The sequence below is a fragment of the Salvelinus sp. IW2-2015 genome, linkage group LG7, assembly GCF_002910315.2.
Source record: "Salvelinus sp. IW2-2015 linkage group LG7, ASM291031v2, whole genome shotgun sequence".
Taxonomy (NCBI): domain Eukaryota; kingdom Metazoa; phylum Chordata; class Actinopteri; order Salmoniformes; family Salmonidae; genus Salvelinus; species Salvelinus sp. IW2-2015.
In genome coordinates, this window is record NC_036847.1 from 216,510 (window position 1) to 243,416 (window position 26,907).

The 26,907-nt window shown below is 43.0% G+C and overlaps 1 protein-coding gene across 1 annotated transcript in view; it reads right to left on the bottom strand.

The window, feature by feature from the left end:
• slc12a5b (solute carrier family 12 member 5b) overlaps positions 1–26,907 on the bottom strand; it is a 99,665-nt gene that overhangs the window by 12,066 nt on the left and 60,692 nt on the right. The window contains exons 5-10 of the mRNA XM_070444350.1: positions 14,715–14,769; positions 14,063–14,193; positions 13,184–13,431; positions 4,866–5,077; positions 4,546–4,713; positions 3,613–3,711 (exon numbers count right to left, since the gene is read on the bottom strand). Of these exons, the coding sequence (XP_070300451.1) occupies positions 3,613–3,711; positions 4,546–4,713; positions 4,866–5,077; positions 13,184–13,431; positions 14,063–14,193; positions 14,715–14,769 (913 nt within the window). The remainder of the gene's footprint in view (positions 1–3,612; positions 3,712–4,545; positions 4,714–4,865; positions 5,078–13,183; positions 13,432–14,062; positions 14,194–14,714; positions 14,770–26,907) is intronic.

Consider the following 26,907-nt stretch of genomic DNA (forward strand, 5'->3'; position numbering starts at 1 on the left):
TTAGCAAATGTATTACAAATAAAAAACTTAAGAATTAACATATTATTCAGACCCTTTCCTATGAGACCCAAAATTGAGCTCAAGTGCATCCTGTTTCCATTGATCATCCTTGGAATGTTATGTTTCTATAACTTGATTGGAGTCAACCTGTGGTAAATTCAATTGATTGGACATGATTTGGAAAGGCACACACCTGTCTATATAAGGTCCCAAAGTTGACAGAGACAGGATTTGCTCGAGGCACAGATCTGGGGAAGGGTACCAAAAAATGTAGGCAACATTGAAGGTCCCCAAGAACACATTGGCCTCCATCATTCTTTAATGGAAGACGTTTGGAACCACCAAGACTCTTCCAATAGCTGTCCGCCCGGCCAAACTGAGCAATCGGGGGAGAAGGGCTTTGGTCAAGGAGGTGACCAAGAACCTGATGGTCACTCTGACAGACCTCCAGTMTCCCTCTGTGGAGATGGGYTAACCTTCCAGAAAGACAACCTGCAGCACTCCACCAATCAGGTTTTTATGATAGAGTGGCCAGACGGAAGCCACTCCTCAGTAAAAGGCACATTACAGGCTGCTTGGAGTTTGCCAAAAGGACTCTCAGACTATAAGAAACAAGATTCTCTGGTCGGATGAAACCAAAATGAACMCTTTGGCCTGAATGACAAGCGTCACATCTGGAGGAAACCTGGCACCATCCCTACGGTGAAGCATGGTGCTGGCAGTATCATGCTGTTGGGATATTTTTCAGCGGCAGGGACTGGGAGACTAGGCAGGATCGTGGGAAAGATAAATGGAGCAAAGTAAAGAGAGATKCTTGATGAAAATCTGCTCCAGAGCGCTCAGGACCTCAGACTGGGGCGATGGMTCACCTTCCAATAGGATAATGATCCTAAACACACAGTCAAGACAACGCAGGAGTGGCTTCGGGAACGGTCTCTGAATGTCCTTGAGTGGCCCAGCCAGAGCCCAGACTTGAAGCCGATCGAACATCTCTGGAGAGACCTAAAAATTACTGTGCAGCGACGCTCCCCAACCAACCTGACAGGTTTTGAGAGGATCTTCAGAGAAGAATGGGAGAAACTCCCCAAATACAGGTCTGCCAAGCTTGTAGCGTCATACCCAAGAAGACTCYAGGCTGTAATCGCTGCCAAACGTTCTTTAAAACCTTTTCTCAATAGGGGGGGCGCTGTTTTCACTTTGTAAAAAATCGTTCCCAAATTAAACTGCCTCGTACTCAATTCTTGCTCGTACAATATGCATATTATTATTACTATTGGATAGAAAACACTCTCTAGTTTCTAAAACCGTTTGAATTATATCTGTGAGTAAAACAGAACTCATTTTGCAGCAAACTTCCTGTCAGGAACTGAAAAATCTGAAGTCGGGGGCTCTGTTCCAGGGCCATCCTATTCATTTGCATGAAATCTATGGGTCTAKATGCACTGCATACGCCTTCCACTAGATGTCAATAGGCAGTGAGAGGTGGAATGGGGTGTATAGCTTTATCTGAGGCCGAACAAGACCTGTTGGAATGACGWGACCAGTTTTTTCACCGTTCAGCMTGGCGCGAGAAGGACCTCTGGATTGCGTTCTGAAAAGCTTTCGTTATAGACGTTAGATATCTCCGGCTCTGGTTTTATTTGATATATGTGTTAAAAACATCATAAAGTAGTTATTTTAAACCGAGTTATATCAGTTTATATCAGTTTATTGCGATTTTCGGTATTTTCTTTGTTTTGCGTTATGGTGAGTTGGACWCTCCTGCGCCACATGGCTAGCTTTGGTTGCTAATTCGACAGATGAAGAGGACATTCTACAACCGAACAACGATTATTCTGGACAAAGGACACCTTGTACAAGATTCTGATGGAAGCTCATCAAATAGTAGGAACCATTTATGATGTTATTTTGTATTTCTGTCGAAAATGTTTAGACGTATTTTCTGCCCTGATTTTGGGCGCTGTCTCGCTATAACGTAAGCTGTATGTCGTACTAAASTTATTTTTAAAAATCTAACACAGCGGTTGCATTAAGAACTAGTGTATCTTTCATTTGCTGTCCAACATGTATTTTTTAGTAAAGTTTATGATTAGTTATTTGATTAGATTAGGTGCCTCTCCAAGATTTCTCCGGACAATATTTCTGCATTTTGACTACGTATTCACATTGTAAAACCACGATTTGTGCCGCTAAATATGCACATTTTCGAACAAACCATATATGTATTGTGTAATATGATGTTATAGGACTGTCATCTGATGAAGATTGTGAAGGTTAGTGAAAAAATGTATATCTTTTGCTGGTTTATTCGCTATCGCTAACATTGCGTTGAATGAATGCGGTTGTGTGGTAGGCTATTGTAGTAAGCTAATATAATGCTATATTGTGTTTTCGCTGTAAAACACTTAAAAAATCCGAAATATTGTCTTGATTCACAAAATGTTTGTCTTTCATTTGCTGTACACCATGTATTTTTCATGTTTTATGATGAGTATTTAGGTATTTCACGTTGGTCTCTGTAGTTATTCTAGCTGCTTTGGTGAGATTTGTGATGGTGGCTGCAATGTAAAACTATGATTTATACCTGAAATATGAACATTTTTCGAACAAAACATATGCTATACAATAAATATGTTATAAGACTGTCATCTGATGAAGTTGTTTCTTGGTTAGTGACTATTTATATCTTTATTTGGTCGAATTTGTGATAGCTACCTATGCGGTAATTTTTTTTTGAAAATATGCGGTTGAGTCTTTTGCTATCGTGGTTAGCTAATAGAAATACATATTGTGTTTTCGCTGTAAAACATTTTAAAAATCGGAAATGATGGCTGGATTCACAAGATGTGTATCTTTCATCTGGTGTCTTGGACTTGTGATTTCATGATATTTAGATGCTAGTATTTACTTGTGGCGCTATGCTAGGCTATGCTAGTCAGCTTTTTTACTGATGAGGGTGCTCCCGGATCCGGGATTGTGACCAAGTAGAAGTTTTAACAAAGTACTGATCGGGTCTGAATACTTATGTAAATGTAATATTTATGTTTTTTATTTGTAATAAACTTGCAAAATTGTCTAAAAACCTGTTTTTGCTTTGTCATTATTGGGTATTGTGTGGAGATTGATGAGGGGAAAAACTATTGAATCAATTTTCGAATAAGGATGTCGTGTAACAAAATGTGGAAAAAGTCAAGGTGTCTGAATACTTTCCGAATACACTGTATATACTGTATTATAAACCGGGTGGTTCGAACCCTGCAAGCTGATTGGCTGACAGCCGTGGTATATCAGACCGTATACCACAGGTATGACAAAACACTTATTTTTACTGCTCTAATTATGTTGGTAAACAGTTTATAATAGCAATACGGCACCTCTGGGGTTTGTGATATATGGCCAATATACCATAGGCTAAGGGCTGTGTCCAGGCACTCTGCGCTGCGTCGTGCTTTAGAAGAGCCCTTAGCCTTGGTATGTTGGCCATATACTACACCCCCTCGGGATTTATTGCTTAATTATAAACCGGGTGGTTCGAGCCCTGAATGCTGATTGGCTGAAAGGCGTGGCCATCTACCACACCCCCTCACGCATTATGGCTTAAGTAAAGGATACACACTATAGAAGTAGTGGTGATGGCTGCTATGGTGCCTATGGGGATGGACTTCTGGGCATCACGCAGGTCTCCAGAGCGGTTGGAGCCAGCCATGATGCCTGGGAGGCAGAGGAACAGATATAAACAGGATTAAACAGGACCAATTCCCATCCTTCACACTTGATGTGAAATGGCTTGTCCTCTGTTTCACACGTTTTACTTTTTTCATTATACTGTGCTAGGGAGTGCTTTTTGGAAAGTGAAAAAGTGGAGGCACAACAAAAAAACTAATAGAATTTTCGATAAAAGACCTTAACAAAACGTATTCTTTACTTGTAGCAACTGTGTTTATAAAAATGATCCAGCAAACTGGTGCTGTGTTCAACAAACCAGGAGCAGCTCTCACAAAACATGAGTACTGATAATACTATACTGTATGTCACAGAGCAAATGTTCATACACAATGGGCATTTTATTCAGCTGTTATGCCATTGGGATGATAGTGGGAATGTGACTCATGTATTCCCCAGAATTTCTGCTGATGTGGTTTTTGGCAGAAAATCTACTTCCTCTCATTTCGCCCTATTCAGCTCCTTTTGTGTCATCAGTTGTGGAATGTATTTCTCTCTCTCTCGCTCTGCATTTGGGCCTGTGGAGAGACTCTCACGGCACTATTTGTCACCATGAAGTGGATATTACAACAGGAATAATGTTTCTCGCTGGTTTCCTTGGGTCTAGGAGTGGTGCTTTTGATCTGGTATTTACTTTGAATTCATAAGGTAAGATCTTTAAATGTAATTATAATAACTTAATATACGTTATTAGATAAATCAGGTTACTGCTTGGCTGACACAAAAGCCTGTCTTTTTGGGATAAGCTTGACCTAGTCGGTCCCCAGCAGTGACTCCTGACCCTTGACCCAGTGACTGACCTGTTTCCCAGTAGTGACTAACCTGTGACGGAGGGGAAGTAGATCCCCACCAGCAGGGTGAAGAAGCTGGTGATGTCAGCCAGGACGTAACGGTTGGAGTTGGTGACGATAGCTTCAGGATCCTGCATGGCAGAGATCCCCCGCTTCTCCAAGAAATCTCCCTTCTCCAGGTAGTAACCAAACAGATTCTCTGTGTGAGAGAGAGAGAGAGTAGAGAGAGAGAATAGAGAGAGAGAGAGAGACAGAGAGAGTAGAGAGATAATTACATACCTCTTGTGGAGTACCAGTACATCGCTCTACTACAGACTACATTCGATTACGTTCTGAATGGGCACCTCTTACCAGCCAGTATACCACTGCTGACCCCTGGGATACCCTGGATCTCAGAAACGTTGTTGTTTACAAAGTATTCGTCACAGGTAGCATTGAGGAACTCGGAGTCACAGAAAATCTTCCACAGTTTGGTGGTGACTGTGCCGTTGTCCCGCTCAATGACCTTGGCACAAACGTCAAAACCCTTGGAGATCAGAGTGCGGTTCCCCAGGATACACACGCTGTAGCGGGTAGGACAGACATGACATAATCATTAGCTCCTTATTTATTTAGAGGTTGGGGACAGCACAACATAAATCAACATAACTATGCAAGGCACATGGCTTGATTGAGTGAATGGAGTAAACATTAAACAAACAAATCAAAATCCGCTGGTTGCTTTGTGCTTATGGCTAGAGACAAGGTCATCGTGGTTTTGTTTGTTTGGTTTGTAAAGCTCCGAAAGCTTTAAAGCTGGAATCATTAACAACGAATATTGTTTTTTCCCCCTCAGACATCATTGCACGAGGACAGCAGGATATGCACTGCAATTTATTTTACCACGCTGCCGAATGCTCCTCTCGTCCGTTTTCATAAACAAAACAAAAATAATAACAAATACACTGGGGTGAACAGTGGCACTGTTTCCCCTAATGCGGATTCGATCTTTAAGGGACAGTTTGAAAATTACTGGGGTGAGGGGGGAGTCAGAGACCACTCAGAGGTCAGAGAAGTAAGTGAACGTAATGGTCATCTCGTTTTTGGCATGCTGGATGCCCTACGCCACAGTGGCCTGGTACATCTTTACCAATCAAGGAACCAACTGCAGCCCTGTCATGATGACCATCCCAACCTTCTTTGCCAAGAGTGCTGTCCTCTACAACCCAGTCATCTATACTGAGTGTACAAAACGTTTTGAATCTGCTCTTTCCATCACATAGACTGACCAGGTGAATCCAGGTGAAAACTATTATCCCTTATTGATGTCACTTGTTAAATTCACTTCAATCAACACAGATGAAGGGGAGGAGACATGATAAAGAAGGATGTTTTAACCTTGAGATAATTGAGAGATTGATTGTGTTTGTGTGCCATTCCGTGGGTGATTGAGCAAGACAAAAGATTTAAGGGCCTTTGAATGGGGTATGGTACGTAGTAGGTGCAAAACACACCAGTTTGTATCAAGAACTGCAACGCTGCTGGGTTTTTCTCTTTCTCATGAGTATCAAGAATGGTTCACCACCAAAATGACATCCAGCCAACTTGACACAGCTGTGGGAAGCATTGGAGTCAACATGGGCCAAAAAAAGGGTGCAACTCAATATTAGGAATGTGTTTCCTAATGTTTTGTACACTCAGGTGTTCTTAATGTGTTTTACACTCAGTTACTAGGGTGGAGGGTGGTCCAAAATAGGTGGGTTTTCTTTTAGCTTTTGGGAGTATTGAGTGTGTTTTTTATTAGGCACGGGAGGGTAGTGCATTTTCCTCCTGGTTTACATTCACTATTTTGCAGGCGTTACTATATAATAGATTCCATCTTTGGCAAATTTCCTTCGTCTGCTTCCCTTATGCACTATGCTAACCATACCACATGTCAATATAGTCTACCTTGTCCTCTATCCACCATTCATAGTGGCAGAAGTGGTAGGTGGATTGTTTGTCCAGATCTGCAATAGGTTAACTAGCAATCATACCACACGTAAAATAATTTAAGCTGTGCCAATTTTATATATACTGTAAATCCACAAGAACTAGAAGGAATTGCTGATAAGCAGGGGAGAGGCCAGGTGTGTCATGATGCACGAAAGAACAACGAGACATGCAGCTCAAAAAGCTCCCCTATTGATTTTGTTTATGGACAATAAAATGATATAGACAACACCACAATGAAAATGAATAATTCCATTATTGTTTTCAAGTGAGTACAAAATCCCGACACTAGGCTGTAAACTGCAATGAAAATGTCATTTGAGTAATGGCGCAAAAGCGCTGTCATTTGAACGTTTCATTCCATTCCTTCCATTTGGATCAGTCGTGGGTCTACTCCCGACAGTTGATACAACATAGAAATGCACAGTGGAAGGCAAGTCTGGCTGTATTTTTAATGATGATACTGAGATGAGCTGTCTGTTGCGGTTCACCATTCTTCCAAGTCATCCTATAATAATGTGGCCACATATGATCCCGGCAGGCCCAGTTATACAGCAAAGTTTAACACGCACTCTGCCTCTTCTCCAATTCCGAGTGGCTATTCCTCGGCACCTAGAACCTAACGCTTCAACACAGCCTACATATTTGTCTATTAACTTTATGTTAAGTCACAATGTTTTAATCTGATTAGGCTACTTCAAATGAGTCCTGTAGGCTACCTGCGCACGTTTGTCCAAAATATAATTCCAGCATCCAAACTGTGCACCGGCCACACCATTTGATGAACGTATATCTGCTACAAAACACCAAAAAGTGTAATGACATTCGAAGACTGTCAAGCCTAAACTTAGATACCGGGTACAAGGTAGTGACGGATTTATTTTCTGTTTGTCGATATTGACATAGTCTATTTGATTATGATGTTGAAAATGCAAACCATGACATGGGAAGCACCCGAAGTTGGTAACACACAGGTTAAAATATCAAAATCAATTTAATTAATTTGGGGGCATGTCGAACACACATGAAACATTCATTGACATTTTGCTAGCTTGCAATTGCTAGCTAATTGTTCCTGGGAGATGAACATTGGGTTATTTCACCAGAAATGCATATGATCCTTTTTTTCTGGATCTTTGAAGAACTCTCTGTCACGACTTCCACCGAAGTCGGCTCCTCTCCTTGTTCGAGCGGCGTTTGGCGGTCGACGTCACCGGTCTTCTAGCCATCGCCGCTCCAATTTTTTTGTTCCATTTGTTTTGTCTTGTTCCCCGTACACCTGGTTTACATTCCCTAATCACACTGCATATATATATTCCTCTGTTCCCCCCATGTTTCGTGTGGAATTGTTTTTGTATTGTGTTTATTGTATCACGCCAGTCTGTTTTTTTCACCCTGGGCATTGCCTGTATCCTATTGGGGAAATTTTGGTGAAACTTATGGTTGTATTCTTGACGGTATTTTGAGCTTGTCACTTTTGCCGGTTGGCTGGAGTTGTAGCTGTTTGCGCCCGTCTGTTATTGCTCTTGGCAAATAAAGTCGCCTGATCACCTATCTCTGCTCTCCTGCACTTGACTCGAATGACCAGCAGCGAAAACCCAGACACTCGTATGTTTCTCTATTCTGACTATTAACTCTAGAAAAGCTGGGCATCGAGCAATGCGTTCTGAGCCAAAGTCAAAACAGTCAAATGAATACGTCATACATACATTATGAAGGTTAGAATATTAGAATACATTAGAATACGAAAAAAACGTTCTTTAGTTTAAGTTACTGTAAAAAAACTAAAAACACCACAATTCAAGTGTTATACAACATCACAAAGAAATGAATTTTAATTTTGTTACGGGAGGACTTTAGAAGCATAAAAAATGAATACATTTTATTTCAAATGAACATAATATTATAGTTTTATTATGTTACTAGTCTGTGCTTAGTGGCCTATGGCTATACTGCTGCAAGTTCTCACTTGTAGAATGCATGGAACAACGGACGTAATATTCTACAAAAAATGATATTTTGAAATAGAGCGCATCCCTTAATTTTAAGAGTTGTTTGGCAAATGAACAGTACCAGTCAAAAGTTTGGACACACCTACTCATTCAAGGGTTTTTCTGAATTTTTTACTATTTTCTACATTGTAGAATAATAGTGAAGACATAAACACTATGAAATAACACATATGGAATCATGTAGTAACCCAAAAAAGTGCTGAACAAATAAAGATATATTTTATATTTGAGTTTCTTCGAAGTAGCCATCCTTTTGCCTTGATGACAGCTTTTCACAGTCTTGGCATTCTCTCAACCAGCTTAATGAGGTAGTCTCCTGGAATGCATTTCAATTAACAGGTGTGCCTTGTTAAAAGTTAATTTGTGGAATTGTTTTCCTTCTTAATGCATTTGAGCCAATCAGTTGTGTTGTGACAAGGTAGGGGTGGTATACAGAAGAAAGCCATATTTGGTAAAAGACCAAGTCCATATTATGGCAAGAACAGCTCAAACAAGCAAAGAGAAACGACAGTCCATCATTACTTTAAGACATGAAGGTCAGTCAATATGGAAAATCTCAAGACATTTGAAAGTTTCTTCAAGCGCAGTCGCAAAAACCATTCAGCGCTATGATGAAACTGTCTCTCATGAGGACCGCCACGGGAAAGGACAACCCATCCTCTGCTGCAGAGGATAAGTTCATTAGAATTACCAGCCTCAGAAATTGCAGCACACTTAACCAGCATGGCTACCACAGCATTCTGCAGCGATACGTCATTCCATCTGGTTTGCGTTTAGTGGGATTATCAACTGTTTTTCAACAGGACAATGACTCAACACACCTCCCGGCTTTGTAAGGGATATTTGAACAAGAAGGGGAGTGATGGAGTGCTTTATCAGATGACCTTGCCTCCACAATCACCCGACCTCAACCCAGTTGATATGGTTTGGTGTGAGTTGGACCGCAGAGTGAAGGAAATGCTAGCCAACAATTGCTGAGCATATTTTGGAACTCCTTCAAGACTGTTGGAAATGAATTCCAGGTGAAGCTGGTTGAGATAATGCCAAGAGTGTGCAAAGCTGTCATCAAGGCAAAGGGTGGCTACTTTGAAGAATCTCAAATATAAAATATATTTTGAGTTGTTTAACACTATTTCTACTATTTTCTACATTGTAGAATAATAGTGAAGACATCATAACTATGAAATACGACAAATGGAATCATGTAGTAACCAAAAAAAAGAAAATTCCTTGAATGAGTAGGTGTGTCTGTCACACCCTGATCTGTATAACCTGTCTTTGTGCTTGTCTCCACCCCCCTCCAGGTGTAACCCATCTTCCTCACTATCCCCAGTGTATTTATACCTGTGTTCTCGGTTTGTCTGTTGCCAGTTCGTCTTGTCTTGTCAGATCTTACCAGTGTGTTTTCCCGGCTCCCTGCTTTCTCAAGTTCTGTTCCCTAGTTTCCCTGGTTCTGACCATTCTGCCTGACCTGACCCCGAGCCTGCCTGTTGAGCTCTACCTGCCTGACTGACCCGTTTACGAACTTCTGCCTGTCCTGACCCCGAACCTGCCTGCTGTTCTGTACCTTTTTGACTCTGCCCTGGATTACAGACCTCTGATTACGGACCTCTGCCTGCCTTTGACCTATATACATCTGTGACTCTAGCTGTCTGCATCTGGGTCTTATTCTGAGTTCTGATAGTGTCCAAACTTTTGACTTGTACTGTATGTGTTTTAGAAACCTTGTAAGAACCTGCTCTTTCCGTTATGAAATCAAAACGTCTTACCTCCATGAAGGATCATTTTTAAAAGTTGCTTCTTGGTAAGCTCTGTTCCCTTCTTTGTCAATTACCCATGCTTTTCTGCTGTCTCTGTCACGCCCTGACCGTAGAGAGCTTTTTATGTCTCTATTTTGGTTTGGTCAGGGTGTGATTTGGGTGGGCATTCTATGTTCATTTTCTATGTTTTCTATTTCTTTGTGTTTGGCCGGGTGTGGTTCTCAATCAGAGGCAGCTGTCTATTGTTGTCTCTGATTGAGAACCATACTTAGGTAGCCTTTTCCCACCTGTGTTTTGTGTGTAGTTATTTTCTGTTTAGTGTTTTGCAGATGACAGGACTGTTTCGGTTTCGGTTATTCTCTTTGTTATTTTGTTATTATTGTTCAGTTTCAATAAAAAGCATGAACACTTACCACGCTGCGCTTTGGTCCGATTTCTGTTCTTCAGACGAAGAAAACCGTTACAGAACTACCCACCACAAGCGGACCAAGCAGCGCGGTATGGAGGAGCAGAGGGTTCAGGACTCCTGGACATGGGAGGAGATATTAGACGGACAGGGACCCTGAAGACAGGTTGGGGAATATCGCCGCCTGAAAGAAGAACTGGAGGCAGCTAAAGCTGAGAGGCGGCGATATGAGGCAAGGCAGCGCAGCAGGCACGAGAGGCAGCCCCCAATTTTTTTGGGGGGGGCACACGGGGCGATTGGCGGAGTCAGGCGATAGACCTGAGCCAACTCCCCGTGCTTACCGGAAGCAGCGTGGTACTGGTCAGGCACCGTGTAATACGGTAAAACGCACGGTGTCTCCAGTGCGTGCGCATAGCCCGGAGCGCAATATGCCAGCCCCCCGCAAGTGCCATGCGAGAGTGGGCATCCAGCCAGGGCGGATTGTGCCAGCTCAGCGCGCTTGGTCTCCGGTGCGCCGTTTCGGCCCAGGGTATCCTGCACCGGCTCTGCGTACTGTGTCTCCGGGGCACTGGGACGGTTCAGTTCGTCCTATGCCTGTGCTCCGCCCGTGCCGGGCTAAAGTGGGCACTGAGCCAAGTAGAGAGGTGCAAGTGGTAAGCACCAGATCTCCAGTGCTCCCCCACAGCCCGGTTCGACCTGTGCCTGCAGTCTGGAGCGGCCGGGCTAAGGTGGGCATTCAGCCTGGAGGAGTGGTGCCAAGGCTGCGCACCAGAGCTCCAGTGCTCCCCCACAGCCCGGTTCATCCTGTGCCTCCTCTACGCACCAGGCCTCCTGTAGGTCTCCCCAGCCTGGTGGGCCCTGTGGCAGCCCCACGCACCAGGCTGTCTCTGCGTCTCCTCCCTCCAGCGACGCCCTCCAGTCCGGAGCCTCCAGCGACGCCCTCCAGTCCGGAGCCTCCAGTGACGCCCTCCAGTCCAGAGCCTCCAGCGACGCCGTCCAGTCCGGAGCCTCCAACGAGGGTGCCCCGTCCGGGTCCCGCTACTAGGGTCCCCAGTACGGGGCCCGCTACGAGGGTCCCCAGTCCGGGGTCGGCGGCGAGGGTCCCCGCTCTAGAGGCACCACCTAAGTGGGCCAAGCCAGAGGTGTGGGTAGTTATTTTCTGTTTAGTGTTTTGCACCTGACAGGACTGTTTCGGTTTCGTTTATTCTCTATGTTATTTTGTTATTAGTGTTCAGTTTCAATAAAAAGCATGAACACTTACCACGCTGCGCTTTGGTCTGATTCCTGTTCTTCAGACGAAGAAAACCGTTACAGTCTCTTCATTCACATTTTAGCGCCGGGCTCTGCAGATGCGCGCAAGGAGTGTGGATGAAATGATTGAATAACATGTACAAGTCAATTTATTTTGGAACGCTCGCACAAGCAAGGTGTCGCTGAAATCCAAACAAATAAAATGTTATTTGTCTCATGCTTCGTAAACAACAGGTGTAGACTAACAGTGAAATGCTTACTTACGGGCCCTTCCCAACAACGCAGAGAGACATTTTTTAAATAATAGCAAATTAATAACATGAGGGATAAATACACAATGAGTAACGATAACTTGGCAATATACACGCGTTCGAGTAACGAGTCGATGTGCATGGGTACGAGGTGTTTGAGGTAGATATGTACACAGGTAGGGATAAGGCGACTAGGCAACAGGGTAGATGATAAACATTAGCAGAAGCAGCATATGTGATGAGTTAAAAGAGTTAGTGCAAAAAGGGTCAATGCAGATAGTCTGGGTAGCTATAATTGGTTAACTATTTGACAGTCTTATGTCTTGGGGGTGGAAGCTGTTGAGGGTCCTGTTGATTCCGGACTTGGTGCATCGGTACCGCTTGCTGTGCAGTAGCAGAAAGAACAGACTATGACTTGGGTAGCTGGAGACAATCTTTAGGACCTTTCTCTGATGGTGCAGCTGTATAACTTGCTGAATTGTTTCAGTCCTCTAGAGTGGGAAGAGCCTTTGTCGTGCCTTCTTCACGACTGTGTTGGGGTGTGTGGACCTTAGTGATATGGACTCTGAGGGACTTGAAGCTATCAACATGCTCCACTACAGCCCATCAATGTGGATGGGGGTGTGCTCGGCCCTCCGTTTCCTTTAGTCCACGATCAGCTCCTTTGTCTTGCTGATGTTAATGGTGAGGTCGTTGTCCTGGCACCACACTGCCAGGTCACTAACCTTCTCTGTATAGGCGGTCTCATCGTCGTTGATCAGCTCAACCACCGTTGTGTCGTCAGCAAACTTAATGATGGTGTTGGAGTCGTGTGCGGCCATGCAATCGTGAGTGAACAGCGAATACAGGAGGGGACTTTGCACGCACCCCTGAGGGGCCCCCATGTTGAGGGTCATTGTCTGGTTTGGGTGTAAGTGAGCAACAGCAGGAAAACGTTTTGGAAGCACCAATGTGTATGGGAGAGCATGTAAAGGACACCAGCATGCACCAGCACAAGGCTCAGTCAGGTCAAACTTACGGGAAAACAGGGGGTTCAAAGGCCGTCTTGATGACCCCAGCATAGACAGCCAGGATGGACAGAATGACGCAGGCCAGGAAGACCAGAGCCAGCTTGTTGACATATTTGACCCCCACAAACACCACCGTGGCCATGAAACTGAGCACAATGGTGCCGTATACACGCATGTTGTTCAGCATCGCTGCCTCCATATCAGCCCCCTCCAGACCCTCCATCTTAAAAATGGCTGCCTGGGGGAGGATGTAGATCTGGAGAAGGGAAAGATGGAGGGAGAGAGAGAAAGGGAGGTGGAGGGAAAAGGAGAGAGGAAGAGAAAAGAGAGTAAGAATAGGATGGAGGGAGAGAAAGGGTGTGTTAAAAATGACAGATGGTGGGACGAGGATGGAGGGAAAGTGGGAGCGAGCGACAGAAAAGGATGAGGAGAAAAAAGGAAGCAGGGAGTGAGTGAGAGGGTGTGGGAATAGAAATCAGATATTATCTCAAACATTGTCGAAATCATATAAATGTAGTGGATAATGGATTTCTTTTATATCATTATAATGGCACAGACAAGGCACTAACAAATGAACAGTTTGCTGTGAGTGTGACAGCTTGCTGGATTAATCAATTATAATTGAGATATTATCAGGAATTGCAACAACTTTTCATATTTGTCTAAAATGAAAAGATATCAACATAATTGATTGTATTTAATGGATAATTTTTGGCATAATCTATTGCACCACAATCTGTAGGCAGAAGAACAAACATCTTCCTCCTGCATTCATCATTGTTGCATGTGGTCTCGCCCCCAAAATAAAACGCCGGACACAAGGCACAGGGGGAAAGAAAACAGATAGCAAACAAAACAATAAAACAATAGCAATCGTCTTTCCTTACCAGCAGAAGTTCGATGGCACCAAGGATGTACATTGCACCTGCAAAAGTAGTTCCCAGATAGAAGCAAATTCCGACAGCTCCGCCAAACTCAGGGCCAAGGGAACGGGAGATCATGTAGTAGGAGCCTCCGGCTGAAAGACACAAACACAAACACAACCATTGGCATTCCTCTTTCGGCTCTATCTCAGCAATATTGTTTTCAATGATAAACCCCAGGTCTGCACATAAGTCTAAAGACTTCGGGCTTGAATATGCAGAAGTAGTAGTTTGTCAACAGAAACATAGTGCTGCATAGACATTGCTTAGGCATGTTAGATAGAGCTTATCAGGAAAAAAGCCCTAGCCTTTCTATACAGTATCATGCCTCTATGGATAGGCACAGAATAGTTTGAGTTTCCGAATAGAAATAGAAAGGTTTCTGATGTTTCACACTTTCACACTTCAACACTTTCATACTTTGTACAGACGATAGAAGGGGTGCTAGTACAGTGTGGTTCTGATTTAGCCATGCTAGCATTAACTGTCCTATCACAGACCAGAGCCATATCAGATGTGAAAACCTAACTGGTTGGAAAAAACAACAAGATTGCCATGCGTCACCCAGACCTTCCATTCATGCACGCACCAAGGTGTGCCTGTGATACACACTCACCTGGCACCACTCCGTTTGTTGCGATAGCACTCATGGAGATAGCTGTCAGCATGGTCTGAGAGGAGACAGAGGGGAGAGAACACTATTATAAAATGGAGCAGTTACATCTATTTTAGCCCTCAGCTGCAGAGTGATGATTCTTAGTTAAACAGTTTAAGGCAAGGCACCACACCCTCATAGGGTAATTACACCCCTTTAATCATATCACAGTCAACTTTTACCAGTTGAATGTGGACACAAATGTAATACTTTTTTGTATTACAAATTCTTCTGAAATATTGTATTAAAATAGGAAATGACATCTCATGAAATATGCATCTACAGTATTTGCACAGCACTCAAATAAATGTTTCAGCCTTTTGGTTTCATTTTGTTAAGACACTCCAGGACTTACACATAGCAGATTGTGGATAATTACGTTTTTTCATCTTTCTAATTGTAAAATACAAAAGAAAGGTATGTAAATTGCACTTTGGGTGCTTTAAAAAAAAAGCTTTGGGTGCTTCTAGTTCCGACAATGCAGTAATAACCAACGAGTAATCTAACCGAACAATTTCACAACAACTACCTTATACACACAAGTGTAAAGTGATGAAGAATATGTACATGAAAATATATGAATGAGTGATGGTACAGAACGGCATAGGCAAGATGCAGTAGATGGTATAGAGTATATACATATGAGATGAGTAATGTAGGGTATGTAAACATATAAAAGTGGCATTGTTTAAGTGGCTAGTGATACATGTATTACATAAAGATGGCAAGATGCAGTAGATGGTATAGAGTACAGTATATACATATAAGATGAGTGATGTAGGGTATGTAAACATTATATAAGTGGCATTGTGGCTAGTGATACATTTTTTTCATCAATTTTCCATTATTAAAGTGGCTGGAGTTGAGTCAGTATGTTGACAGCAGCCACTCAATGTTAGTGGTGGCTGTTTAACAGTCTGATGGCCTTGAGATAGAAGCTGCTTTTCAGTCTCTCGGTCCCTGCTTTGATGCACCTGTACTGACCTCGCCTTACATTTACATTTAAGTCATTTAGCTGACGCTCTTATCCAGAGCGACTTACAATTTGGAKAMTTCATACATATTCATCCTGGTCCCCCCGTGGGGAATGAACCCACAACCCTGGCGTTGCAAGCGCCATGCTCTACCAACTGAGCCACACGGGATCCGACTGTTTAATTAAAACAAAGCATCGCGAAGGCCCAAGGTGGGTGTTGACGCGATGTGATTTCTGCCCAGTGCTCTGAATGTCAAAGTGAAGAAATTCAATGAAGCGCGGGTAAACGGCGGGAGTAACTATGACTCTCTTAAGGAATCGTAAGCCCCGGACTCTAGGGGTTATTACGTGCTCTGTATGAGAAGCGGTCGAAGAGAGGGCGCTACCCAAGGAATCAATAAATAAAGGGGCTGAAATGTTGGACCCCTACACCTAATAATGGTGATGAGTACGACCTTGAGCGGAAACGATAGGGAATTTTGGCATAAGGAAAAAGGTCGTGATGTGAGCTAAGTAACATAGGATGCACCTCCTGACTGCCAAACAAAAAAGGTGCCGCCAGTGGGATGGGTGCCACTGGTGAAATCTTCTTATCTTGACCCAGTACAGCCGTAGAGGAAGGGTCACTCCGAGGAGTCTAGGTTCCCCCAGGTTTTCTCCCTCGGCCCGATCATGAGAGAGTTTTTGTTCCTGGCCGCAGTACACCGTATACCATCTCAAACACAGTTGCTCCAAGGAGTATAGGCTGGGTTAAGGGAACCATTGAAGTAAAACTACCCAACCGTCCATCACCGATATGGAGCGTACCAAGGGCCCATTAGAAGGGAAGTCCGTTGATTATGCCGAACATAGTCCCGTTCAGCCAAGGCTGGGTTAAAACTAGATCAGTGAGGAGAAAGGGGAACTTTAATAAGCCACGAGTGTGTTGCATCGTGGTTATAGCGCGAAGTAAGGCCTCCGGTCGGAAGGAAGGCGGCAGATGCGCTGCCTAGATAACGTAGAACTGTCAAGCTCGCCYGGGTTGGTGCGACCTGGATGTCAAAGTGAAGAAATCCTAAGGGGCAGATCTCTCGACCCGGGCTCATGCTCCTCACGCATAGCGTGTAAATATTGGGTCGGGCGGGTAACGGCGGGAGCAACTATGACTCTCTTAAAATTGTTCGGTTAGCCTTCTGGATGATAGCAGGGTGAACAGTCAGTGGCTCGGGTGGCTGTTGTCCTTGATGATCTTTATGGCCTTCCTGTGACATCGGGTGGTGTAGGTGTCCTGGAGGGCAGGTAGTTTGCCCCCGGTGATGCGTTGTGCAGACCTCACTACCCTCTGGAGAGCCTTACGGTTGTGGGCGGAGCAGTTGCCATACCAGGCGGTGATACAGCCCGACAGGATGCTCTCTATTGTGCATCTGTAAAAGTTTGTGAGTGTTTTTGATGACAAGCCACATTTCTTCAGCCTCCTGAGGTTGAAGAGGCGTTGTTGAGCCTTCTTCACAACGCTGCCTGTGTGGTTGGACCATTTCAGTTTGTCCGTGATGTGTACGCCGAGGAACTTAAAACTTTCTACTCTCTCCACTACTATCCCGTCGATGTGGATAGGGGGGTGCTCCCTCTGCTGTTTCCTGAAGTCCACGATCATCGCCTTTGTTTTGTTGACGTTGAGTGAGAGGTTATTTTCCTGACACCACACTCCGAGGGCCCTCACCTCCTCCCTGTAGGCCGTCTCGTCGTTGTTGGTAATCAAGTCTACCACTACCATCTGCAAACTTGATGATTGAGTTGGAGGCGTGCATGGCCACGCAGTCGTGGGTGAACAGGGAGTACAGGAGAGGGCTCAGAACGCACCATTGTGGGGCCCCAGTGTTGAGGATCAGCGGGGTGGAGATGTTGTTACCTACTCTCACCACCTGGTGGCGGCCCATCAGGAAGTCCAGTACCCAGTTGCACAGGGCGGGGTCGAGACCTAGGGTCTTGAGCTTGATGACGAGTTTGGAGGGTACTATGGTGTTAAATGCTGAGCTGTAGTCGATGAACAGCATTCTCACATAGGTATTCCTCTTGTCCAGATGGGTTAGGGTAGTGTGCAGTGTGGTTGCGATTGCGTCGACTCTGCTTTGTCTCTATACTGACGCTTAGCTTGTTTGATTGCCTTGCGGAGGGAATAGCTACACTGTTTGTATTCGGTCATGTTTCCGGTCACCTTGCCCTGGTTAAAAGCAGTGGTTCGCGCTTTCAGGTTCGCGCGAATGCTGCCATCTATCCACGGTTTCTGGTTTGGGAATGTTTTAATAGTTGCTGTGGGTACGACATCGCCGATGCACTTGCTATTAAACTCGCTCACCGAATCAGCGTATTCGTCAATGTTGTTGTTTGACGCAGTGCGGAACATATCCCAGTCCACGTGATCGAAGCAATCTTGAAGCGTGGAATCAGATTGGTCGGACCAGCGTTGAACAGACCTGAGCGCGGGAGCTTCCTGTTTTAGTCTCTATCTATAGGCTGGGAGCAACAAAATGGAGTCGTGGTCAGCTTTTCCAAAAGGAGGGCAGGGGAGGGCCTTATATGCGTCGCGGAAGTTAGAATAACAATGATCTAGGGTTTTACCAGCCCTGGTAGCACAATTGATATGCTGATAGAATTTAGGGAGTCTTGTTTTCAGATTAGCCTTGTTAAAATTCCCAGCTACAATGAATGCAGCCTCAGGATACGTGGTTTCCAGTTTACATAGAGTCAAATAAAGTTCGTTCAGGGCCATCGATGTGTCTGCTTGGGGGGGAAAATATGCGGCTGTGATTATAATCAAAGAGAATTCTCTTGGTAGATAATGCGGTCGACATTTGATTGCGAGGAATTCTAAGTCAGGTGAACAGAAGGACTTGAGTTCCTGTATGTTGTTATGATCACACCACGTCTCGTTAATTATAAGGCATACCCCCCCGCCCCTCTTCTTACCAGAAAGATGCTTGTTTCTGTCGGCGCGATGCATGAAGAAACCAGCTGGCTGTACCGACTCCGATAGCGTGTCTCGAGTGAGCTATGTTTCCGTGAAGCAAAGAACGTTACAGTCTCTTATGTCTCTCTGGAATGCTACCCTTGCTCGGATTTKATCAACCTTGTTGTCAAGAGACTGGACATTGGCGAGTAGTGTGCTCGGGAGCGGTGTGCGATGTGCCTGTCTCCGGAGCCTGACCAGAAGACCGCTTCGTCTGCCCCTTTTACYGCGATGTTGTTTTGGTTCGCCGGCTGGGATCCGATCCATTGTCCTGGGTGGTGGGCAAAACAGAGGAACCGCTTCGGGAAAGTCTTATTCCTGGAATGATGGTAAGTTGACGTTGCTCTTATATCCAGTAGTTCCTCCCGACTGTATGTAATAAAACCTAAGATTACCTGGGGTACCAATGTAAGAAATAACACGTAAAAAAACWAAATACTGCATAGTTTCCTAGGAACGCGAAGCGAGGCGGCCATCTCTGTCGGCGCCGGAACAATTCCCTAAGTGTAAGTCTGGAGAACATGTCTAATGAGAAATACACAACATTTGATGAATGCAGATGGTTCTGAGGCTGAGAAAAATTTGTTGGCATGTGGGAAGAGTCTGCCTTTTGGAAAATGGCAGTTAAAGATAAGTACACTGAATTTAGACTACCAAATGATAAACACCTATTTAGACCCAATCACCATCTCTCCAAACTAAGTTACTACATAATGAGTTCGTAACATTCTCTATGAAATGATGTGTGATTCAATGTAGTGAGCTTTGAAATTATGCATGTATGTCCATTTACAGGTGGTGACACTTCAATACATTTTTTTGAGAGTAGTATAATTAAGCAACAAAAGTATACACTTTCATAAACTTTGGACATTTTTACTTCTACTTTTTGAAAATACTAATATTAWTGGACCAAAATATCCCAAAATCTCAAAATTGTAATTTTAGCATGTGGTGCCTGATCTTAATAATATATTGTTTGTGATGCTCCATCCTTATGCCAAACTTCCGTATGAATATGAACTTTGGGAGGATGGTTCCAAACAGTTTCTTAGCTATTTGGCTGATGATCGATCATGACAACATACACAATGCAACCTTGAACTAAACTGACGCCTCATCAATCTAATCAACATCCTTGATGAAGATCACAGCAATCAATAGTTTCAATATTTATATCTAAGGTGTGAATAATCTGCAGGCTTGACATAGAAGTTTCCCTTAACCACAGATCTAGGATCAGATGACACTACCTCCAAATAACCATACCCGTTCGATGGGTGAAAAAATAGCTGACCCTGGATCAGTGGTTTATGTATACCCAATCTGTGTTGCTTATTTAATCTGCCCTTTCAGCTGGGTGCCAATGCCCCAGAGGAGAAAAGGGCATCAGCTAAATAAAGGATTAATCATTTATATGTTTGGGTAGGCAGACCAACCATCTCTGCTAAAGCTCAGTGCAGGTAGGGCATTTCACAAAACTACAAGGCAGAATGACAATGAGGAGAGAGAGAGGGGGGAGATGTAGGAAGACAGAGAGGGCAGGAAGGGGGGTGAGAATGGAGAGTGGAGAGAGAATGAAAGGGACAGATATGGAGAGAGGTGGGAAAAGAAGGAGGGGGAATTACACTCGTAAGAATGGAATCATGAGAGATAGAGAATGAGAGGAGTAGAAGGGTGCCTGTGAGAGGGGAAAGGTGACAGTAAATAAACAAGACAGAAGAGAGAGAAAGTTGTGGGGTGTCAGGAAGAAGGCGAGAAGGACAAAGTAAAAAAAAGGAGGTAGAGCATGAGGGATGGTATTAGAGAGAGGCAATCATTAAAAGAGAGAGGGGTAGTTAGCCAAAGAAAGATAGAGCTAGTCATGGGGAGAGAGAGAGAAGGCTAGATAGAGACAAATACTGAACAGATCAGGGAAGAGTCGAACGGAGAGAGAACAAGATATCTGGAGAAAGGGAAAGAGATGGATACAGAGAGACACTGAAGAAAATAGATCTCAGGACAGAGGGAGAGAGAAGAAGTCACGGAGAGACAAAAAAAGTGTGACATAACAAAAAAGAGAGATGATTGAGCTCAAACAATAAATCAAATCAAATGTTATTTGTCACATGCGCCGAAAACCGTGAAATGCTTACTTACAAGCCCTTAACCAACAATGCAGTTGAAGAAATAGAGTTAAGATAATATATACAAAATAAACTAAAGTATAAAATAAAAGTAACACAATAAAATAACAATAAAGAGGCTACAGTGCATTTGGAAAGTATTCAGACCCCTGGTATTTTCCCACATTTTGTTACGCTACAGCCGTYTTATAAAATCGATCAAATAAAAATAAACCCTCAATCAACACACAATAAATACCCCACAATGACAAAGTGAAAACAGAAATTCCTTATTTACATAAGTATTCAGACTCTTTGCTATGAGACTCGCAATTGAGCTCAGGTGCATCCTGTTTCCATTGATCATCCTTGAGATTTTTCTAAAACTTGATTGGAGTCCACCTGTGGTAAATTCAATTGATTGGACATGATTTGAAAAGTTACACACCTGTCTATATAAGGTCACACAGTTGACAGTGCATGTCAAAGCAAAAACCAAGCCACGAGGTTCAAGGAATTGTACATAGAGCTCTGAAACAGGGTTGTGTTGAGACACAGATCTGAGGAAGGGTACTAAATAATGTCTGCAGCATTGAAGGTCCCCAAGAACACAGTGGCCGCCATCATTCTTAAATGGAAGAAGTTTGGAATCACCAAGAATGTTCCTAGAGCTGGCCGACTGGCAAAACTGAGCAATCGGGGGAGAAGGGCCTTGGTCAGGGAGGTGACCAAGAACCCGATGGTCAGTCTGACAGAGTTCCAGCGTTCCTCTGTGGAGATTGGTGGAGTGCTGTCCTTCTGGAAGGTTCTCCCATCAGGCCTTTATGGTCGAGTGGCCAGACGGAAGCCACTTCTCAGTAAAAGGCCCATGACAGCCCGTTTGGAGTTCGCCAAAAGGCACCGAAAGACTCTGACTATGAGAAACAAGATTCTCTGGTCTGATGAAACCAAGATTGAACAATTTGGCCTGAATGCCAAGCGTCACATCTGGAGGAAACCTGGCACCATCCCTACAGTGAAGTATGGTGGTGGCAGCATCATGCTGTGGGGATATTCTTCAGCGGCAGGGAAGACTAGTCAGGAATGAGGGAAAGATTAACAATTTAGAATAAGGCTGTAACGTAACAAAACGTTGAAAAAGTCAATGTGCAGGGGTACAGGTTAGTCGAGATAATTTGTACATGTAGGTAGGGGTAAAGTGACTCTTCCGTTTGTGTTTCCAGTGTATATGCCTGGAGCTGTGTGTGTGCGTGTGCGTGTGCGTGTGCGTGTGTGTAATCTGGTGAGGAGTAAGTGCAGAGGGGACCCTCTCAGGGCCCAACAGTAGTGAAGGGAAATTCGTCTCTCTGACAACTAATCGTCTCTCGTTCACATGTCGTTAACCATAGGGTGCTTACTGGATTTGTCATTTGTGTATGAGACTTGTAAAAGTGTGCTTTAAACAATGTACATTTGTTGATTGCTCGGCATACAAATAAGATGATGTATTGATCTATTTGAAACAAGATCTAGTTGTGGCCGCAACCAGACTAGATTGCGAATGACTTTTGGCGGAATGCATTTCTTGCCGTGAGGGTGATAGGCACAATATCATTTGTAGCCCCCCAAACWATTTGTTCCCAAGTTCAAGTTTGTTGAGCAGAGGCTATATATGTTTTTGTTCTACAAAGCTATGTCCATAACATTCAATAATCAATTAATTGCATACATTCATGCACCATGGGATCAATTATTAGTTCTAAACATGTATTTTTGTTCTCTATGCTCAGTTGTTGGTCAGAGCACGTCTCTGGAGCCGCTAAGCCGGAGGAGCGTGTGTGGCCAGCAGGTCAAACGAACGACTAAAATGAACAAATRACTCAGAAAAACAAATCATGACTCTCGAGTCAGTGAAAAGAGTAGTTCAAAAAGAAGGAATCGTTTGATAACTGCACATCACTATCCAAAAGGCGTGGTGGCGTGGCACTGCTCAGTGACTCCTAATCAGTTGGTAATGCTACCTGAGGACCACAGATAAGGCCCTAATTAATGGGACTTGTGACAGCAAACGTCCCACTTTAAATCTACATCATACTTCTTCTTATTATTTGGAACGCTACTCCTCTTACACCGTTTAAGCTAGAAACTCTGTGCAGACTTTAGTACTTGTAGACCGGTCTTGATTAAGTTGCTTGTATACAACTTTTTGACATATTTTCAACTTTTTAAACTATTAAGCTTTTTGTCAATCTTTCATGGGATTTCCTCAACATTGTACAGGGCTCAGTGTGACATTGTGACTCCCAGCATTCTATTCTATTCACTCTAAACAACGTAACTTTTGACACAAATCAGCTATTTTGACCACTTTCCCAACGACCTAGATAAAAGTTAGAGTATATGAAATATTCCTCTACTTCTCTGCTATTCATATCTGAAATGAGAACAAAAATATATTCTACTAATCTGTTGATACAGCTGTTTTATTAACCACATTAACTACCCCCCCTAACTTTTTACGACTTTCCCAGCACTTTAGACAACAATATTCATTTTTTTTGTTTTTTGGGGGGGTTGCGGCGGATCAGCTTTAATATTGCAGATAGATTGTAGCTTCCATCAATGTAATTATCTCCATCATTTCCAATCCCCCATATATTTTTGGGGTAAATATATTACTATCTATCTACATACAATTGAAGTCGGATGTTTACATACACTAAGGTTGGAGTAATTAAAACTCGTTTTACAACCACTCCACAAATTTCTTGTTAACYAACTATGGTTTTGGGAAGTCAGTTAGGACATCTACTTCGTGCATAACACAAGTAATTTTTCCAACAATTGTTTACAGACAGATTATTTCACTTATAACTCACTATATCACAATTCCAGTGGGTCAGAAGTTTAAATTCCAGAAAACGATGTCATGGCTTTAGAAGCTTCTGATAGGCTAATAGACATAATTTGAGTAAATTGGAGGTGTACCTGTGGATGTATTTCAAGGCTTACCTTCAAACTCAGTGCCTCTTTGATTGACATCAAGGGAAAATCAAGAGAAATCAGCCAAGACCTCAGAAAAAAATGGTAGGCCTCCACAAGTCTGGTTCATCCTTGGGAGCAATTTCCAAATGCCTGAAGGTACTACGTTCATCTGTACAAAGAATAGTACGCAAGTATTAACACAATGGGACCACGCAGCCGTCATACCGCTCAGGAAGGAGACGCGTTCTGTCTCCTAGGGATGAATGTAATTTGGTGCGAAAAGTGCAAATCAATCCCAGAACAACAGCAAAGGACCTTGTGAAGATGCTGGAGGAAACAGGTACAAAAGTATCTATATCCACAGTAAAACGAGTCCTATATCGACATAACCTGAAAGGCCGCTCAGCAAGGAAGAAGCCACTGCTCCAAAACTGCCATAAAAAAACCAGACTACAGATTGCAACTGCACATGGGGACAAAGATCATACTTTTTGGAGAAAGGTCCTCTGGTCTGATGAAACAAGGATAGAACTGTTTGGCCATAATGACCATRGTTATGTTTGGAGGAAAAAGGGTGAGGCTTGCAAGCCAAAGAACACCATCCCAACCGTGAAGCATGGGGGTGGTAGCATCATGTTGTGGGGGTACTTTGCTGCAGGAGGAACTGGTGCACTTCACAAAATAGATTGCATCATGAGGCAGGAAAATTATGTGGATATATTGAAGCAATATCTCAAGACATCAGTCAGGAAGTTAAAGCTTGGTCGCAAATGGGTCAACAATTTAAAGGCAATGCTGCCAAATACTAATTGAGTGTATGTAAATTTCTGACCCACTGGGAATGTGATTACAAAATAAAAGCTGATATAAATCATTCTCTCTACTATTATTCTGACATTTCACATTCTTAAAATAAAGTGGTGATCCTAACTGAACTAAAACAGGGAATATTTACTAGGATTAAATGTCAGGAATTGTGAAAAACTGAGTTGAATTGTATTTGGCTAAGGTTTATGTAAACTTCCGACTTTAACTGTATATGCACACACATACATATATACATATATACACATACACACTGTTTTTAGAATATACCTTTATTATTCCCCACAAACCCTACCACCCCTCCCCCAATTGGAGTGAACTAAATAACAATAACACTTAGACTTCTACCTTCAGTTTATACATACTATACACATTTTACAGAAACAATATATTTTAAAATAATTATATTTTGTTTGTTGTTAGTCCTGGCCTTCCTCTATTTCTGATGTCCATCCAGTTGATTTATATTTGTAACTGTGCTATTTCAAAAAAGTTCTGAACCTATACACATTTTASAGACCCAGTGTGTTTTACATTTGTTATCTTGTTGTTATTAGTCTCACCCTTCAGCTCCATTCAACCACTCCCATCTATTGCTTAACACCATCCATTTTGGATATTTTTCAACTGTGCTGTGATGCTTCACAAAAGTACTGAACCTTTCTCATCTCATAGTTTCTACAGATTGTAAATTAAAGAAAAAATATATATGTATTATACAAAATTCTTGTTTAAGTTTTGAATCCGGTGTCGTTTTGTGTGTCAATTCATAAACCATGTGCCATGGAATCGGTACACCTCTTCCCAAATATTTAGCAATTTAGATGGCACCTCTGTCAATTTTTTGGTCCTTAAATGAAACTGGTATATATTTTTATTTATCACAAATTTCTTTAACCATTTTTGGTCTTTAATGCAGGGACGACAGACAAGTACCTTACTTTTTCCCCCTTCCACTTGCCTCTTCCATTTTTGTGGTAATGCTGCAATTAGTTGGTTGTAATTTTGGGTAACAACAATTTAGAGTGTATGACATTTTGGTCTATGCTGCTATTTAAGTCATGCTCTTTGGCACAGAACTGAGATCAGGTTACCCCTTATCAAGTGAGGATAAATGATATGTGTAAATTGATGGTGATGTGAACTGATCACCATGTACAAAGCATAACAAGACATGAAATACATGAAGTGGCAAATCAGTGTTGGGTTGGGAAGCACACACACATCTCTTATAATAAGATAGCTCAGGCACTTCTCCCATCCTGCTGTCTTTTCTATCCAACACATCTGATGGATCTCCACATGCATTTCCACAGACTGCAGAACAAAGAGCAGGCTTTGCTGCTCAGGGTCTTCTAGTGTGTTAGTAATGTGACACACAGCCCTCTACTATCCCTGGGGTGGGACTGGAACAGAGGTCCAACTGGTCACCACCTTTATGTATTGCCCCAAGGAACAGTTCTTTATAGTCCTGAGCTCACTGCTGAATCAGAGTTGTTGGGGTTTGATGCTGTCTTTGATCAGTTCGGGACGGGTTATATCTGCCTTCAGGGTCAGTGCTGCTGCTGACATGCTAATCGGCAGTCATTGAGCTGATCGCAGCTCAGAGCGCTAGCCAGCCTTCATTTGTCACTGGATCAGTGACAGACGTGGGCAAGCGCAGTCATCTAGTGTTTGGGGATTGGCTCATGGGGGAGATAGTTCTCAAGGCTAGTACTAAGTACCAAGGCTTTCAGTCTCTTTGGGGCGCAAACCAAAAGGAACACTGTTTGGATAAACACATTCTAAATGCATTATGACATTTAAGTTACCGTTCTTGTGGGTTCAATAATTATTTTCAGTAGAAAATGATGAAATTACTGTGAACCGGAATGTGATGGAATCTGAAAATATACAACACTTTAAAAAAAAGAAGCTATTTATGTAAGTAAGTTAAGGGATGAATAGTACATGTATTCTGTAAAGCTTTCAGGGCTACCTCAGGTCAAAATAGGATTAAGCTAGGATTTACTCAACTGGGAGAGCTTTGGGACATCAAACATAATTCAAATTGAAGTGGCGTTGAGTATATCCCTATCAGTGCTGCAAACGTGCCTCTCTTTCTGCTTTGGCTGGCACAGTGCCCATACTTACAATGATGGAGAGAGGATAGAGGGGAGGGGAGAGACAAAGTGGAAGGAAGGGCCAAAGAGAAAAAGAGCTTTCACATGGAAAGGGAAACATGGAGGGTGATATAAAGAGAGAGAGAGTTTGAGGGGAAGAAAAAAAAGAAGGAGGAGAACAGGAGAGAGAGAGAGA